This window comes from Lissotriton vulgaris, chromosome 10, assembly GCF_964263255.1.
Source record: "Lissotriton vulgaris chromosome 10, aLisVul1.2, whole genome shotgun sequence".
Taxonomy (NCBI): Eukaryota; Metazoa; Chordata; class Amphibia; order Caudata; family Salamandridae; genus Lissotriton; species Lissotriton vulgaris.
Genome location: NC_141698.1, coordinates 583,056,692 through 583,074,403, shown reverse-complemented (window position 1 = coordinate 583,074,403; position 17,712 = coordinate 583,056,692). Strand labels below are relative to the sequence as shown.

General features: G+C 42.5%; 1 protein-coding gene across 1 annotated transcript in view; it reads left to right on the top strand.

The window, feature by feature from the left end:
* Positions 1–17,712, top strand: part of SNX29 (sorting nexin 29) — a 1,754,850-nt gene that overhangs the window by 256,425 nt on the left and 1,480,713 nt on the right. Inside the window, exon 9 of the mRNA XM_086941425.1 lies at positions 9,007–9,113. Coding sequence (XP_086797551.1) covers positions 9,007–9,113 — 107 coding nt within the window. The remainder of the gene's footprint in view (positions 1–9,006; positions 9,114–17,712) is intronic.

Below are 17,712 nucleotides of genomic sequence, written 5' to 3'. Positions count from 1 at the left end.
CAGCTCTAGCGCCTCTGCTTTGACTCTGTTTTGGGATCGGGGATCACACCAAGAGCTAACGAATTGGGCTTCTTAGGCGCTTTCTTTGCCGTTCTCGGCGGTCCTCTTGACGAGGCACAGCGCGGATCAACTAATCTCAAGGAGCAGGTCGCTTGCCTATCCGTTGCTTCTACCTCCAATCCCAGCGTACTCGCAATATGTCACTTTTACAATTGGACAAGAATGTTTCTTGATTACATGAAAAACAAAGGATGCACGATTGGAGACGGTTTTCAAAATAAAATGTACCCAAACAAAATGTGTACCTTGAAAAAAAGAAGTAAGAAAAATACAGGATGTTTTCTCGTAATTATTGCGCAATTCTTAAAGTATATTTTAATAACCATTTCTCTAAGAACATTCCCTCCGTCTTTTTTTTTTTTTTTTACCCGCTCCGCCCCCTCCCCTGCCCGCCGTGTCGCATTTCTCCTCCCCCCTCCCCTTCTCTCTCTTCCCTTTTAAATTTGTTTGATGAAGTTGGCAGGTCTTCTTTTACACTTCTTGTACTTCTGCACGGTCAGCTCAGCTCTGCTCTTTTAGTAGCCACAGTCCACGACAGTTCATGCTCACCACAAGTGGGCTGCTCCTCCTATCGGCTACCACCCGCCCACTTGCTCGCCTGCCTGCCTCCCGGCAACAGCTCTAGCGCCTCTGCTTTGACTCTGTTTTGAGATCGGGGATCACACCAAGAGCTAACGGATTGGGCTTCTTAGGCGCTTTCTTTGCCGTTCTCGGCGGTCCTCTTGACGAGGCTCAGCGCGGATCAACTAATCTCAAGGAGCAGGTCGCTTGCCTATCCGTTGCTTCTACCTCCAATCCCAGCGTACTCGCAATATGTCACTTTTGGTGCCCAAAGTCTTTAGTAGGAACTAAGGACCTACTCTTAGGCAAGAAGTACAGTAAAAACAGTTCGCTTTACGTACAGTGGTTCCAATATAAACACGTCTACATGTTTACAAAATGTAACCATTGTGACCATTTACAATTCGACAAGAATGTTTCTTGATTACATGAAAAACAAAGGATGCACGATTGGAGACGGTTTTCAAAATAAAATGTACCCAAACAAAATGTGTAGCTTGAAAAAAAGAAGTAAGAAAATTACAGGATGTTTTCTCGTAATTATTGCGCAATTCTTACAGTATAATTTTAATAACCATTTCTCTAAGGCATCAGTTATTAAAAACATGTTCAATACATGCCATTAATTAAAAAAAAAAATGATAACTAAAATTCAGTGTTAAACTATTATTGGTCACATGCAGATATAGATATGGGCAATATTCTTAAAGATATATGTACGAAAAAGATGCCTTCCCACTAGACAGAAGCATTTTTCCTGTATATTACATCTGAATCCACTGTGTGTAAATGGAAATATCACACTCGACATTTAATGTTTTTTTTTAAATATGTTCCAATAATTTATACACAGATAGGTCAGAGCACACTAAGTTAAAGAACATTGCTTGACATGTTTGCCATGAGTTGTGCAAAAAATGTGACCCTAAACAAAGTGCAAAGCTAATCCATCAGGTAAGCCCATGAGCCCTTAAGTTAGTAATAGTGCATGATAATTCACAGATGCAAGAATTCCAATCCTCACCGTCACACATCCCAAAAATCTCACACAACCTCAATCACCCTCACACAACATCACCCTCACACACCATCACAACCTCATACCCCCTCACTCACACTCACACATCACACGCCCTCAGCCTCAAACACCCTCACTCACCCTCACACACACTCACAAACAATCACCCTCACACACACTCACCCCCCTCAACCTCACAATCTCTCACCATCAACAGCCCTCACCCTCAGACACCCTTAACCTCAAAGCCTCACCCTAACACACCTTCAGTCACCCTCACACCCTCACCCACCCTAAATCTCACCCTCACACACTCACACACCCACAAACTCCCTCAATCACACTCACACACCCTCACACTCACACACCGTCACACACACACACGCTCACACCCCCACACTCACCCTCACTCACAATCACTCACCCTCAGTCAATCTCACACACCCTCACCCTCACACACCCTCAGCCTAAAACGCCCTCACTCAACCTCACTCACCCTCACACACCGTCACACATCCTCACCCTCACACACCCTCACTCACCCCCACTCTCACACACACTCACACCCCCTCACCCTCACACCCCCTCAGCCTCACACACCCTAGCTCCCCTCACACCCCTCATAACAATCTCACACTCACTACACCTCACACACTGACCTCCCTCACCCTCACACCCTCTCAACATCAACACCCCTCACCCTCACACCCTCACCCTCACACACCCTAACTCTAACACTCACCCACTCACACACCCTCACTCACCCTCACACACCCTCACACAACGTAACACACTCGCACCCCTTCACACCCCCTCACACCCACTCACTCACTCACACTCACTCACACTGACTCACACTCACTCACTCACACTCACTCACACTCACTCACACTCACTCACCGTCACACACGCTCTGCCTAACAACCCCTCTATCATCCTCACTCACCCTCACTCACCCTCACACACCGTCACACACCCTATGCCTCACACCCCCTCACTCACCCTCAGCCTCACACACACACCCCCTCAACATCACAGCCCATCACCCTCGCACACCCTGGCTCCCCTCACACCCCTCACAACACTCTCACACTCACTACACCTCACACACTTTCAGCCTCACACCCCCTCACTCACCCTCACACACACCACACCCCCTCACCCTCACACCCCCTCACACTCACACACCCTCACTCCCCTCACACCCTCACAACACTCTAACACTCACTACAACTCATACCCTCACCCACACACACACACTCAGCCACCCTCAGCCTCGCAACTTCTCACCATCAACACCCCTCACCCACCCTTACCCTCATCCCCTCACACTCATTCACCCTCACTCATCCTCACACCCCCTAACTCTCAGACTCACCCACTCACACACCCTCACATTCCTTAACTCACCCTCACACATCCTCACCCTCACACCGTCACACACCCACACACTCACACTCCCTCACTCAACATCAAACACCCTCACTCACCCTCACACACCCTCACCATCACACACCGTCACACACACTCAACATCACACCCCCTCACTCAACCTCACCATCACACACGCTCACACCCCTCACCCTCACATCCCTCACCCTCACATCCCCCACCCTCACACCCCTCACCCTCACACCCCTCACCCTCACACCCCTCACCCTCACACCCCTCAAGCCACAGATGGGTGTGCGATGGGAGGACGCTCAGCTTGCAGGGCTGTGCTTCTTCCCCTGCTGCACTCTCCTGCTCTCTAGAGATGTGGCATAACAACAAAAGCTGCCATCAAAGTCACATAAATACAAATCATGTTGCATTCCAAATGCTATAGGTGTCACATTCACAAAAGTTAAAACTATTGGCGTTGTGAATGACAAAGCTATCAATTTAGCTATTTCACAAATAAACACAAATACAAAAAAAAAACATTAACAAGACCAATAGCTCCTACTTTTCTAATGCGAGACCTATTGCATTTCCAATGCTTGTTATATATATATGAGTGCATAGCCATTCTTCTGTCTTAATATGGTGGTTTGCCTGTTTTAAGTCTATTTCACTTCAGAGATATATATTATTGATTTTTTGTTGAATTTATGTCTAGCTAAATTTTTCCTTACTGTATATTTTGCCTATTTTTAGCTAGTTGTTATATATAGGGGTCCCTTGCTTCCTAACCAACAATTACTCTTGCTTCCAGAAAATAATGCCAGGGTCAAAGTTCACATAGACTAATAGAACAACCTCTCGTAAACGAAAGATTAGCCAGGCAAGTCGTGTTCTTACTTTGCGATTTAAGTTATGGTTTTAGATCAAAGCATTTGTAAATTATTTACTGCACTGTTGAGGAAACTACCATATTTCAAAGTATCCCCTCTGTATAAGTGCCATGGAGTACCCTACTGATTGCTGGAAGCTGAGTTTAGAGAATTAAATTATACATTTCGATTAAATATACAGTACATGTGAAATTATCAGTAATTTCCATTTTTTTCAAATCATCCAGTCTTTTTTTTATCCCCCATCTTTTTATCGTGCAACTTTTCATACGTGCGTTTAAAAGAAGAAAAAAACCTTTTATTTTGAAAATAACATTTTTCTAGTGTTTGCAAGTATTGTGGAGTTTGACGTGGTATTGGTGATACACTGAGGGTTCTAAAGGTCGTGGTGCCTCATGGCCATTGTTGGTTCAAAATGAATGGCCTGCTACGACCGTGACACTAACTGCACCGCCGGCGTGACGTAACCGGACCCCACTGCCCCGGCCCTCAGCCGCCTCATACACATACACACATATGTTGTCATCTGATCCACAAATGACATTTAAAGAGACTGGCATTTTCAAGCTCCACAGTGATTGGCCATAAGGTAACTTCTTGTGGCGTCGCCGTCGATAACACACTTGGCCCAAGGCGTTGGGACTGCATGGATCTATTCTTTTAGTGTGTGCTATCCTGGGCAAGTATTTCTTTTTTCTTTTGAAGAGGTGGGCTTTCTTAATTAGTTCTCCTGTACCAAGCTACTCACCTGACCTTGTTTTAAGGGGGATTATCTGTAACACGTAGGTCCAGAGTGCTAGGATTAAGGTATTAACACTGGATAATGTTTAATGGCGGCCTGCCATTTCTTAATGGGGCTGTGAGCTTCCCACTGGGGTCCCACTGTGTCTGCCTGTGTGTGTTTACTTCCGTGTTTGTGTGAGTGTTGTATGAGTGTGTGTGTAATTCTGTGCATGTGTGTGTACCTGTAGCATTCCATTCCACGAGATTTCACTCTGAGCAACGCCTGATATTCTCTTAATGGCTGACCAAGCTGGCATTGCTATGTGATTATCCATTCCATGTGCAAAATAATAATAAATTATAATATTTATTGTTACCTCAGATTTTTCCAAAGCATGTAGGCATCTTGGCCTAATTTCTGCTCCTTTCTTAAACATGTCAACTATTTTTGAACAAGTTTTGCCTTAAAAAGAACACAACATTTGGAGCTAAATCACCCACCTGCTCTATTTACTTAACTGCGGTAAACTGTGTTATTTTGTACACAGCACTGATCGTTCTTCAAGTAACCAAAACCACTGGCATGCATTATTAGATTGTTACGTTACAGTACCGTATGGTGACTTCCTCCCTGCGCAGCCATTTCAAATACTGACTTTCAGTTTAGAGCGCGACATGCTCAACCGGTGAAGAGGGAGCACGGCTAAGAGACAGACCGAAGAGAGCATTAAACGAGCGAGTGCTCGATCAAAGGAAAGCCATAGGAAACAAATTATACCACAGGATGGAGCCTTCAGCTCTGCATTAGGGGCAGGAACAGAACATCACACAATTTAGATTTGCTGACTTCCCCAATTTAGTCAAAATTAGGCACAATCAAGTAGCTAGTGAAGGGTGTAAAAGAGTGGCCTCCCAGGAATCCACAGACACGTTTTGGTAAGCGAAACCAACCACATAGAAAATATGTGACGAGCGATAGAGGTTTGAATGAAGGGCCCGAGTGCATTCCGTCAATAAAACAAAATGACCCCTGGAAGCCTGGTCATGAGGGGAAGCCACAAGCCAGCTGCGCCAGCTCTTCTTAACCCCTTCCACGCTCATGACGAGCTGGGCTCGTCATGGCGTAGCCTCCTCGCACGCTGATGACGAGCCCAGCTCGTCACGTAAAATGCGTTTTTAAAAAACTCAGCACAGGAGCGGAATTGCGCTAGCGCTCATGCGGATAAGGGGCAGTGTGCCTGACTCCACCCAGATATTGGGTGACGGCAGAGCTTTCCTGGTATTTCCTACCTGTTCAGACCGGTCTATCTCCGGGGCGAGTGTCGTCCCCTAGTTCTCACGAATCGCCCGAGACCCTCAAATCACCACACACGTTCGCTGGCTGGCCTGGCATATTGAGAAATGGTCAAACCGCGCTACAGAAAGGCTGCAGCTGGTAGGGCTGGCAACCAAACAATATCGGCCCTTGTTAGCAGGGCTGTGTTAGATGCTATACCCATGATGACTGGGCCGTAACAGCAGCGCTCTCTGCGGTTCCTGATACTTTAACTCTAACGGTGCCAGCATTTCTCATCCTAGTTGCTGGACTTGAAGTCCAACGCCGCTGGCAGCGTCAGCAGGGCTGCTGTGCTTTAATGGGGTTGTAGTCAAAAGCCCTGGGCCTTATCTAGGTGCCGTTGGATATTCCACAAATCCCGGATTTTGGGACTGGTTTGTTTCCCTCCTCTGATAGGCAGTACTTGTATCCCCCACATCTGTCCGGTACCTCAACAAAAGTGATGATGTAATCATATATATTAATTATCATCACATTACGAGGGCTGGCCAGAGGCTGCCCCGCAGCATCGGCCCGGGTCATATAAAATAGATGAGAAGGCATTAGGAGCGTGCTTTTAAAATATTACCGGGTTCAATTCAGCGAGTCAACTGTAGCGATTCTGCATCAATCAGCATCCGGTATCCTGAGGCCTAACTGAGGCAAACTTATAAGCGGATAATTTTCCTTGCTCGCACTTGGGCCCCTGACACACTCACATCATTCATGCCAACACTGTACACAGCCACTGACTGTTTGTGTTAAAAACTTACGTTATCTATGAGGGGAAGTGTGTAGACTGACTCAGTAGACTGACTGTGTAGACATATCGGCGGCACAAGGTCTACAGTTTGTGTGAGGTACGACAACCCTCGTGACTCTGACTCGTACTGGCGCGGAGACATGCTGACAGCGTAGAGGAAATGGCCAATCACCACTGCATGGCTTCACATAAGCCACAGTGTGATTGGCCATACAAGTGCGGCACTTGGCAGTGCCACCACCCAAGTGCAGCACCATCCTGCAAGCTGCGTGGTGTCTCAGCCAATCGCAGCGCCACTGCGCTAGGATTAGCTAAGAGCAGAGTTACTGCCTGCCCATAATGAGACCAGGGGGCTACGGTATGAAGAAGCACCCTCGGGTCCCTCCCCAGTCTGAGCCGCTATTAAGGGGGGGAGGGAAGGTACTACTGTGCGTATGCTCATGTGCGGGCCAGTCATAAAAATGACTAGCCCAAAAATTGACATGCGCACACTGTTGCTGGCTATTTCTGCTGCGCTGGCACTCACTGCCGCAGCCCCGCTCCCACACCCTTCCGCGATGTCCGAATCAGTCGGGCTTGTCCCGGTAGAGCTCTCTGAGCTAGAGCGTTGCCGTTGAACAGACTGCGAGTGCGCTCAGATTATTTTGTTACTAGATTGAATAGCGCGACAGTCGTCCATGTGGCTAGTGGGGCAACGCCCAAATGCCACCAGTGGACGCACCGCCACTGCTCTCTGCCCATATTTGTCATTGACTTGTGTCATTGTCCTTCTTAAATGATGCCTTAGGATTCTTTAATAGGCTTGCTAGTCCCTCCTTAAAACCGCTTTGTCTTCATTTGTAACCTCCCATGAGGACTGGCCATTTTACTTCTGTTGTTACACGGTACGTCTTCTTTGGTCTGTAAGCACTATTTTCTTTGAGTTTCTCTTGCTGCTGGAGGACAGAAGGGTCTCTCATGCGCAATTGTGACCACTGGCTTGTTTATTTAACTCGTAGCAAACGGGGAGCTCTTCAGGGGCCGTGAGACTCAGAAGGTGCAACTCAGCAATGCCTTCAAGCGTTTGCAATGTAATAGATCTCGCACTTGCAAGAGTTTAAGCTAATGGCATTGTAAACGACATTGCTTTTTATTTATGCTTTAAAAACCAACACATACATAAAAGGCAGTGTCATTTACAATGCCAATTGTTCAAACTTGCGCGAATGCGAGACCTATTGCATTGCAGATGTGTGTTGCAAATGTTGCTTGAAGAGGGATCCTCGGATCATCTGACAGGAGTAATTTTGGTTCACGATGTGTAGATTATGGGTTAAGTGTTTAATGTAACTGGTCTCAAGCTCCAAAAGTGCAGCAAAGCAGAATCATATCAGCCTTGAGGTGAAAAAGATGCAGAGAACAAATATGGCTGTCCAGTTGAGACTTGATTAGAAGAAACAAGGGTGTGATGGGGACTGCTAGTGGGGTCACAACACATTTACATTACTCATGTCTATGAAATAGCTCTTACTTGTAAATCCAGAAAGGGGACTATGAAGGAATTCTCCAAGAATGACATATTTGTCAAAGCAGCGAACCTGAGATTACAGCCATGTGTCTAGGTTGTGTGGTCAGCACCTTTAATCCTAGATCACAGCTCCTCACAAATGCTTGCAAACATGAAGGCTCATTTTGAAAGTATGTTTTCTTATCATATTGAAGACTTCTGAGCAGATAGGTCAAAGAGCCATTGGGCCTTCCAGCTAAAAGACTGTATTTCTTCACGGTTGAGCTGTTTTTATATTGACACTTGTTTAACAGAGGTCCGTCCCTAAGACTCTTATCTTTCCTGGAATGTATCTGTTTCCAGATCTTTCTATGAGAGGTGGCATGTTTTAACTCTTTAAATTCTGCACAACGTAGGAACGCTTTATTCTTGTGCCTAGAAGACTGATTTGAAATTTCAAGTTACCTTCAACTGAGTAAGAGAGAAACCTGACTTCCTTACTTGGGATAATCACTTTGTTCTCTGTACCCTAGTTTTATTACTAGCAACAAAAGCTGATTGGCATTTGTCAAATCATAAAATCAGGCAAAATGCTGATATCAGACTTAGCATAAATAGATATACATTGATATTTTGATGGAAGCTAATGATCTTGCTTTTTTTAAACAGTATGTTTCCCATATGTTTTTGGACAATCTGAATATTTTCCATTAAAATGTAAACACACCTACAAAAATAATTCAGTGAATAAAATAATTGTTTTTCTCTATAAATTCTAAACTGCCTTTCCTATTTCTGCTTCAGGCGAGGAAGCGTGCCCCAAATGTCAAGTTGGTCTCCTCTTCAGGTCCTGAACGATGATTCAAATATTTTATTTCCTGTTGCTGCACCCGTGTCTTATTCACAATCTGGTATGTACATTTAAAGAAATAAAAATAACCATATTCAAATTTGAACAAATGCATGTGTACAGAAATTAGTTAGATGACAAAGTAAAATAGCCGAAAACTGAGCAACGATTATCTTTGTGCACACCGTTTTCATACGTAAGTTTGCATATTTAGTAAAATATATCTACAATTAATGACAAGTAGGACATTATTCCCTATACCTTTTTGTGTATACATTACGCACTCTTTGTTGGTGACTGTACATATAGTCGATTGTAGACTTCCTTAGGAAAATGTTTTTGGATTTGCAAATAAAATTGGTGGTGGCTGTTTAACTAGCACATCAATTGGCAGGCACTTTAACCTACTAGCTCAGATTCTTAATTTTAAATTTCATGCAGATGAGATAATAGGTAATAAAGTTATTTTTGAGTGATCTTAAGTTCCACAGAAATTTTATTTTCTGCTGAACAGAATTACACCAACCTTTGCATGAGCTTGAACTTTTCGGGGAGTATGCCTTTCTTTTGAGCTTGGCCTAAATATGTTCAGTAGGTTTCATGCTATTTGTAAACCAAAAAAGTGTCAGGCATGCTTTGTAAGGTTAAACTTGTGCATACGTTGACAGTTAATTTGAGACTTATCCATGAATCCGGCTCCTCGGAAGAGCTGAGAATCAAATTGTAGAAAAGAAGAAAAAAATCCAATCTGATTGTGCTTGGTAACCTTTCTTCCAGTCCTCTATTTTGGTGCCTACTGACCCTAGACAAATCTCTGGATCTGAGCAAGTGGATTGATTGGGTGTGACTGGGAAAACCTCTGCACTACCCCTTTGAACCATTATCCCAGAACCCTAAAAGCTTCTTACTCTAAAAATCCATTACAACCCTACATAATCTTTAAAAAAATGAATAACATAAAAACCATATTGTAGTTTATTTTTCAAGAATGAATTAGTTGTGGCCTATTTATAAATTTAAATGTAACTACTTATAATTATTATTGACCTAATTACTTATATTTATTTTTAGTTTAAATCCAGAATCCCATTTTAAGTGAAGTAGCCTCCGCTATATATGTATGTATGTATGTTGGTATATATACATACATATATATATATATATATATATATATATATATATATATATATATATATATATATATATATATATATATATATATATATATATATATATATATATATATATATATATATATATATATATATATATTCACTGAAAAAACTATAGGTTTGACACGTTATAGTTAGCTGGATAATTTACTCATATAAAACCAATGAAATTCCCCCATTATAGTTACTTCAGCTAACTATAACTCACGCGCCCCCAATGCACTGCTGATGACTTCACATATTACATCACTCATGACATGGTCAGTGACATCACTCATGACATCACTGATGACATCATCCAGTGAATGGGTTAGTTCTGAAAATTAAATATGTTTTATATATGTATATCTGAAGGTTGATGGAAGAAGAATTGAGTATATAAGTGTATAAATGGCTGCTTTTTAGGTGAAAAATAGATTGTATAACTGACTGATTAAGTATATCTTAATGAGTACATGGGTTAGTGAGTAATGTTTAAATATATACATATCTGTATCAGTCTCTCAGTTTCTGTGTAAGTGGCTGCATGTGTTGGTGAGTAGCTATATGAGTGATACATAATGTCTATATAGGTTATTGTTTGTTTGATTATTAGTTGGAGTGTCTGAGTGTCTAAGTGTCAATATGCTTCGTTGGGAGATCTTACGTAGTGCATAGATGCATGAATGAGTGACTTACTGTTTGTATGTGTTGTAGGCAGCATATATGCTGGACTGTATGGGTGAGTGAGTGTGTGTGGTGAGTAGGTATATAGGTTATTTGTTTTTTTTCTGTATGAGTGTATATATGATTGTCTAAGTGAATGAATAACTGTTTTATTAGTGTATTTCTGAGTAAGTACATATGTTTTAAACTAGTACATATAAGTTATGTGTGAGTAACTCTATGGTTGAGTGTCGGTGTGTAACAGGATGATCAGGATGTATCAGTGTATAAGAACATATGATGACTGAATACATATATGAGTGACTGTATATAATATATGAGTGACTGTATATGTCTGTTGATGAATCAGTGGTTGTGTATATAGATCTTCAAATTACTAAATAGGTGTGTTCTAAGTAGCATTGGTATGGCTATTGTATTGAAAATGTTATTTTCTATTTTTGAGTGTATGTAATAAAGGTTATATTAGGGTGAGTGAAGGTCTGCCACTCTTCCACAAGAATGATGTCATCAGTGATGTCATTTGAGATGTCATCAGTGATATCATGAGTGATGTCACTGACCATGTCATGAGTGATGTAAAATGTGAAGTCATCAGCAGTGCATTGCGGGCGCGCGAGTTATAGTTAGCTGAAGTAACTATAACGGGGGAATTTCATTGGTTTTATATGAGTAAATTATCCAGCTAACTATAACATGTGTCAAACCTATGGTTTTTTCAGTGAATTTCATAGGTTTTGTAAATGCTACTTCCTAACTATAACGTGTGTAAAACCTATGGTTTTTTCAGTGAATTTCATAGGTTTTTCAAATGCAACTTCCTAACTATAACGTGTTTGAAACCTATGGTTTTTTCAGTGAATTTCATAGGTTTTTTGAATGCTACTTCCTAACTATAACGGGTTTAAAACCTATGGTTTTTTCAGTGAATTTCAAAGGTTTTGTAAATGCTAATTCCTAACTATACCGTGTGTTGTACAATTGTGTTCGAATGTGTGCATGGTTTCATCTCTCTTGATATACAATGGACGTCGGCTGTTTGATGTACAACAATCCTTTAACCCCTCCCACGCTTATGACGGAACCGCTCCGTCATAGCCCTCGGGTGGGCTGCGCTGGTGACGGAGTGGTTCCGTAATGGCCCGCCCGACACGCCTGCGCGGCGCTGATTTCGCGCCTGCGCTGACGATCTGAAGAACAGGCGGGGCCATGACGGAACCAGATGCGTCACGTTGTAAATAGCCCGCACCATGGCGCCTCTTTTGCACCACCGCTGCATCACAAAAGTGACGCAACGGCGGCGCAAAACAGGTGTAAGGGGCTTGTAAATCTGCCCCAAGGTGTCTAAAGGTAGGGTAGTGAGTTAAGGGAAATTAAAAATTATGGGAAGAGCAGTATGGTAAAGAAAGTAAAGGAGGAGGAGTGACAGAAGGGGAGTGAGGATGGACATAAGGAACGAGAGTAAGGGACAAAGAGAGATACATAGAGTAGGGTAAGGGGAATGAAGGTAAAAGAAATGGAAAGATGGTGAGGGAAGGGGATTTTAGGATGATAAAAGGGAGGTAAGTGACCCCCAAGGCAAAAAAAAATAAAAAAAATTTTGGACAATCGTGGGGTGCGCGCACCCCGCGATTTCCCCCCCCAATTTTTTTTTTGCCTTGGGGTCCCTGTGGGACCACCTGAGCAGGCCTAGGGGGTCAGGGTGCTTCTACCCTGCCTCCTTTTCGAGTTCTACACCTTGGTTTTTCTGCTTTCCTGTGCCTCAGTCTACCGAAGCACAAGATGGCTGCCAACAATTTCTGTTTTAGAGTGTTGACAGACAGTGGCAGCCAATCAGCATGAAGCTCGTGCACGGCAAGGTGCGTGCGCGCTTATAGATATATAATTGATTTCAACTTTAATTTTCTCAGCAACTACTGGGGGGATTTACACCATTTAAACAAAAGCGTGATCTGCGTACCAGACCCTACCATGTTCCCAAATTTGGTGTAATTCCGTTCAGCGGTTCGGGCTGTAGCCGTGTCTAAAGGTCCTATGGAAATTAACATGGGGAAAACACGTTTTGGGACCCCCCTTTTTTCTCGGCCCCCGCTTGACGAATCTTCCCGAGATTTTCAGGGAAGGAGCGGAGCGTAGCGAGCTATCTTCTTTGACAAATTCGCGGAGATTCATCAACCGGCGCCAAAGTTATTCCCAATGGAATGTTGCGGATTTCCTATGGAAACTAGGTCCTAACTATAACTACCTACTGGCTACCGCCAGTAGGTAATGTGTATATATATATATATATATATATATATATATATATATATATATATATATATATATATATATATATATATATATATATATATATACTTTCAACGATCTCTTAATGATATATAAAAGATACTCGGGCACCTTCCTTCTGCAAAGAGCGATTTATTGCGGCAACAAACATCGCGTTTCGGCGGTTAAGCCTTGATCACGATCGAGAGCCTCAGTGCACATAATCAAATTTACATCCAACGGTGTACACAATTAATAGACACAAACATAGGACTACTGAGAAGGTGCTGTGTTTGTAAGAGTAAAGGTATCGGCCATCTTGAAGGATGGAACAAATGATATCGACAATTGAAATAAGGTTGCATGTATAAACAATTTCGTAAGGTTAAGCCATTTCATAAGGTTCATATAAACACTATGCAATTCGCAAAACATAACGCCCCAGTGGGGTAAAGATTTCAGATTGTTTCAATAAAATCATATATCAATTGTCTACAAACATTTAACAAGTTATGTCAGCCCTATTGGACGGTGAAGACAACATTTCTCGGCAACTATTACGTAGCATTGCACATATTGTTCCTCTTGTAATCCACCATAGCTTTGTATGAGTGCTATACATCCAAGCATTTCATTTGATTTGGTACAGTGTGTTTGATCCAAAAATAGTTTCGCCCCAGTGGGCTTGAAGTTCTCAAATATTGTAAAAAGTGGCGGAATAAACGTGTATTGATTCTGTAAAAACAATCACAAGGATATGTGCAGTTCTTGTTGCCATGCTCAGTTCTTATTTATATCATTATTGTCCAAAATTTCAAGCATCATGTTATATACTTTAAAAGGTTCCTGCCCAAGTGGGCTTGATCAATGGTGTTCCTGAATCAAGGTCTTAATGACAATACATGTTATCACCAAGGGTGCTTCACCATACACCTGCACAGCCTGTGGCCATAATATTCTACTCCCTCACAGCACCTATAGAGATAAAAGGATTAAAATTACTGAACGCCATGACTGCGGTTCTGTTTTACATACTACTCATACACTGTATTTTAATGAAGATGTACTGCCAATTCCTCAGTAACATTCAGACCATTAGGTACAATGCTATTGAATTCGATGATATACAGTGATTCCAGTTTACGTAAGGACAGTTCCTGATCGCCTCCCCTAATGCCCAGGTCAACAGTGTCAATTACTACCATAGGCAATCCAGTTACATCTTGGTAGTGGTGTGAGCTAAAGTGTCTAGCTATTGGATACAATTTGTTGTTATTTACAATAGCTCGGCGATGTTCAAGAACTCTCTTCTTGGCCTGATGTTTGGTACTCCCCACATACCATTTATTGCATGGGCAGATCAAGAGATATACACATTGTGTGGTGTTACACATTAGATGTTTTCTGATTACAAATTCCTTACCAGAGTTCGGAATTAGCAATTTTTTACAATTGACACTGCTCTTACAGGCTTTGCATCTATTACAGCATTTATAGCCAAATTGAGCTTGTTGGATCTCTCTGTCTGTCTGTGTCACATGGTTATGGCTTAGTTCATCTTTTAACGATCTGCTTTTCCGGAAAGTAATTTGTGGATTACTTCCGAGATCTGTTTTCAAATGTTCATCACTCAAGAGGACATGCCAGTGTTTCTTGAAAATCTGGCGGATGTTATTAGCTTGTCCACAGCATCTAGTGATGAATCTTACTGTGTCCTGTGTCTCAGTGTTTTTTACAGGAAAGAGCAGATCGTTCCTCTCAATTTTATCAACCCTTTTACAGGCTTCAGAGATGGTTTTTTCGCCATAACCACGTTCCCCGAGTCTCCTACACATAGTGAGTTTCTCTAGTTCAAATGTTGCAATGGAACTGCAATTTCTTCTAGCCCGCCGGTGTAAACTGGTTTCAATGTTTTGATTCACAATGCATACAGAGATGTCTAAAAATTCTATAGAGGTCTTACTGATATCCGCACTGAAACTCAAAAATTCAAATCATTATCATTGAGTTTCCCCACAAACTCTCCAGCTGATTGTTCTGACCCTTTCCAGATGACAAAAATGTGTCAATATAGCGTAGCCACAGGGCAACTCTGGTGTTGAATTCTTCCATTGATGCGGCCACCTGCTCCTCCCACCAGCCCATGAATAAATTTGCATAACTGGGGGCGAAGCAGGTGCCCATCGCGGTGCCCTGTGACTGTCTCTATATGGTTCATCAAAGACAAAAAAATTATTTGTCAAACAAAATTCGATCATTTGTATAATCATCTTGGAGTGGTCCAGCAGAGAGATAGATCGAGTTTTCAAAAAGTGTCTGATGGCATTGATCCCTGGTTGGTGCCTAATGCTGGTGTATAAGCTACCAACGTCTAGGGTGATAAAGACAAAATCTTCTTCCCAGTGTATGCCCTGTATACCCATGGACAGCAGGCCAGAGGTGGTGAGGAGCATTATTGTAAGTCGCTTGGACTACTGTAATGCTCTATTTCTCGGAGCACCATCTACTCTGATAGGACAACTGCAACGGGTGCAGAATCTCGCAGCCAAATTAGCGCTTGCTCGTCGCCGCCTTGACTCTTCATCTCAGGCATTAAGAGACCTTCACTGGTTACCGGTCCTTCAGCGGATCGATTTTAAATCTTTATGTATTGTATTTAGGGCCCTTCATGGACAAGGCCCAGTGCCACTACAGAATATGTTCGATTGGTACACTCCGTCCAGATCCCTTCGTTCGGCTTCTGCTTACCTTGCTGTGGTGCCTAAAGTTCTGAGATCGCGGCTGGGCGGTCGATCTTTCAGCTTTACGGCAGCCAGGCTATGGAACACTCTTCCGCTAGGACTGAGAAGCATGAATGAACTCAATTCCTTTAAGAAAAATTTTAAAACACATCTCTTTCCTAGGTTTGGATCACTTTAGTTCTTGTAAGTCAGCATGGTGCGAAGCAGGTTCCTTCTAGTCAAAGCGCCAGGATACCCGTTGGGTGACAGACATGCGCTATAAAAGAGTACCAATACATACATACATACATACATACTTGTGAGAAAGTGGGTGGTATCTCTCAGATACGAGGGAAGTGCTACAACATACGGCCTGAGGAAGTAGTCAATGAATCTCGATGTGTTTTCGAGAAGAGAGCCCATCGACGAGACAATCGTTCTCCCTGAAGGGTTCTGATAGTTCTTATGCAGCTTGGGCAGCAAATAGAGAACCGGAAGCTTGGGCAGCAAATAGAGAACCGGAATGCGGGGATGTGGACAATAAAGATAGTAAAATTCCTCCCACTCGAGCATTCCTTGCTCTCGCCATTCGACTAGCATTTCTCCGGACGTAGTATTAAATCTTAATATATCTGCTCTTTCAGACTTTTGATAGCATGCGGTATCCTGCAATTGTCGCATACCTTCCGCCAAATACATTTCTTTGCTTAACACAACATCATTCCCCCCTTGTCTGATTGTCGTATGACAATGTTGCTATCTGCTTTAAGGTTCTCAATAGCAGTAATCTGGGGGGTGGTAAGGTTTTTGTGCTGCACAGGTGTTTTGATAGATCTTAATTTGTTCAAGTCTGAAAGAACACTTTTCTCGAATATATCTATTGCTTCGCACTGAAAATTAGGAAGAAAGACAGACTTAGGTTTGAATTTGCTACCAGGATTTACATCAGTTTCAAACCTCCAACTGTTCATATCTAGTTCAGTCAATGATTGTTGAGTGTCATTTATCATTAGATCACAGACATTTAAATCATCAGTGTTGAGGTTACTCACAGTATTCAGTCCTTCATCAGTTGTGTTTCCTCTAGGTTTAGTGTTAAACCACTTCTTCAGTTTCAATTTTCTTGAGAAGAAAAACAAATCCACTCGGGTGCGTGCAAAGTTCATATTACTGGTAGGGCAAAAGGAAAGGCCCAAAGAGAGCACATCAATTTCATCTGATGTCAGAGCCCGTTTTGAGAGGTTGACCACAGTCATATTGTTTTTTGTTGCTGTTTCTTGCCCCGTGTTTCCACTCCCATTGGGGCTGAGGTTGCGTTTTTTTTTCCTTGTTTTGGCCTTCCTGTTCCTCTCATTCTTCCTCTGCCTCCTCGTCCTCTGCCCCTTTGTTCCCCCTGATCTTGCCCCTCTGTCCGAGTTTGATTTATCATTTGGAATTGTAACAACAAATTCTTCTTGATTTTCTGTGAATCAGGTGTTGTTTCTTGATTGGCCAGGGTTAATGAAATGTCAGAGAGGTTATCATCGGAAACATCACTTTCACTTACTTCCACTGTCGGTGGGGGGACAACTGCTCTTGTTTTTCCCCCTCCTTGATTTTTGTCAAACAGATGGTCATATTTTCTGTGAAAGGTCAGAATGCGTCCCGATTGATAGTCTTTGAAATCACGTAAGAATTTTCTATTTTTTGGCAGTGATTTCTGCTTCTAATTTATCCATTTTCGCAGTGGTATTTTTCATGAACTCGTCCATACTTTCTTTTGTCACCAATTGGCCGAGTTGACCCAAAATTCTATCGATCTCCGTTAGTATTTTAGCTCTATCTTTAATTGCAT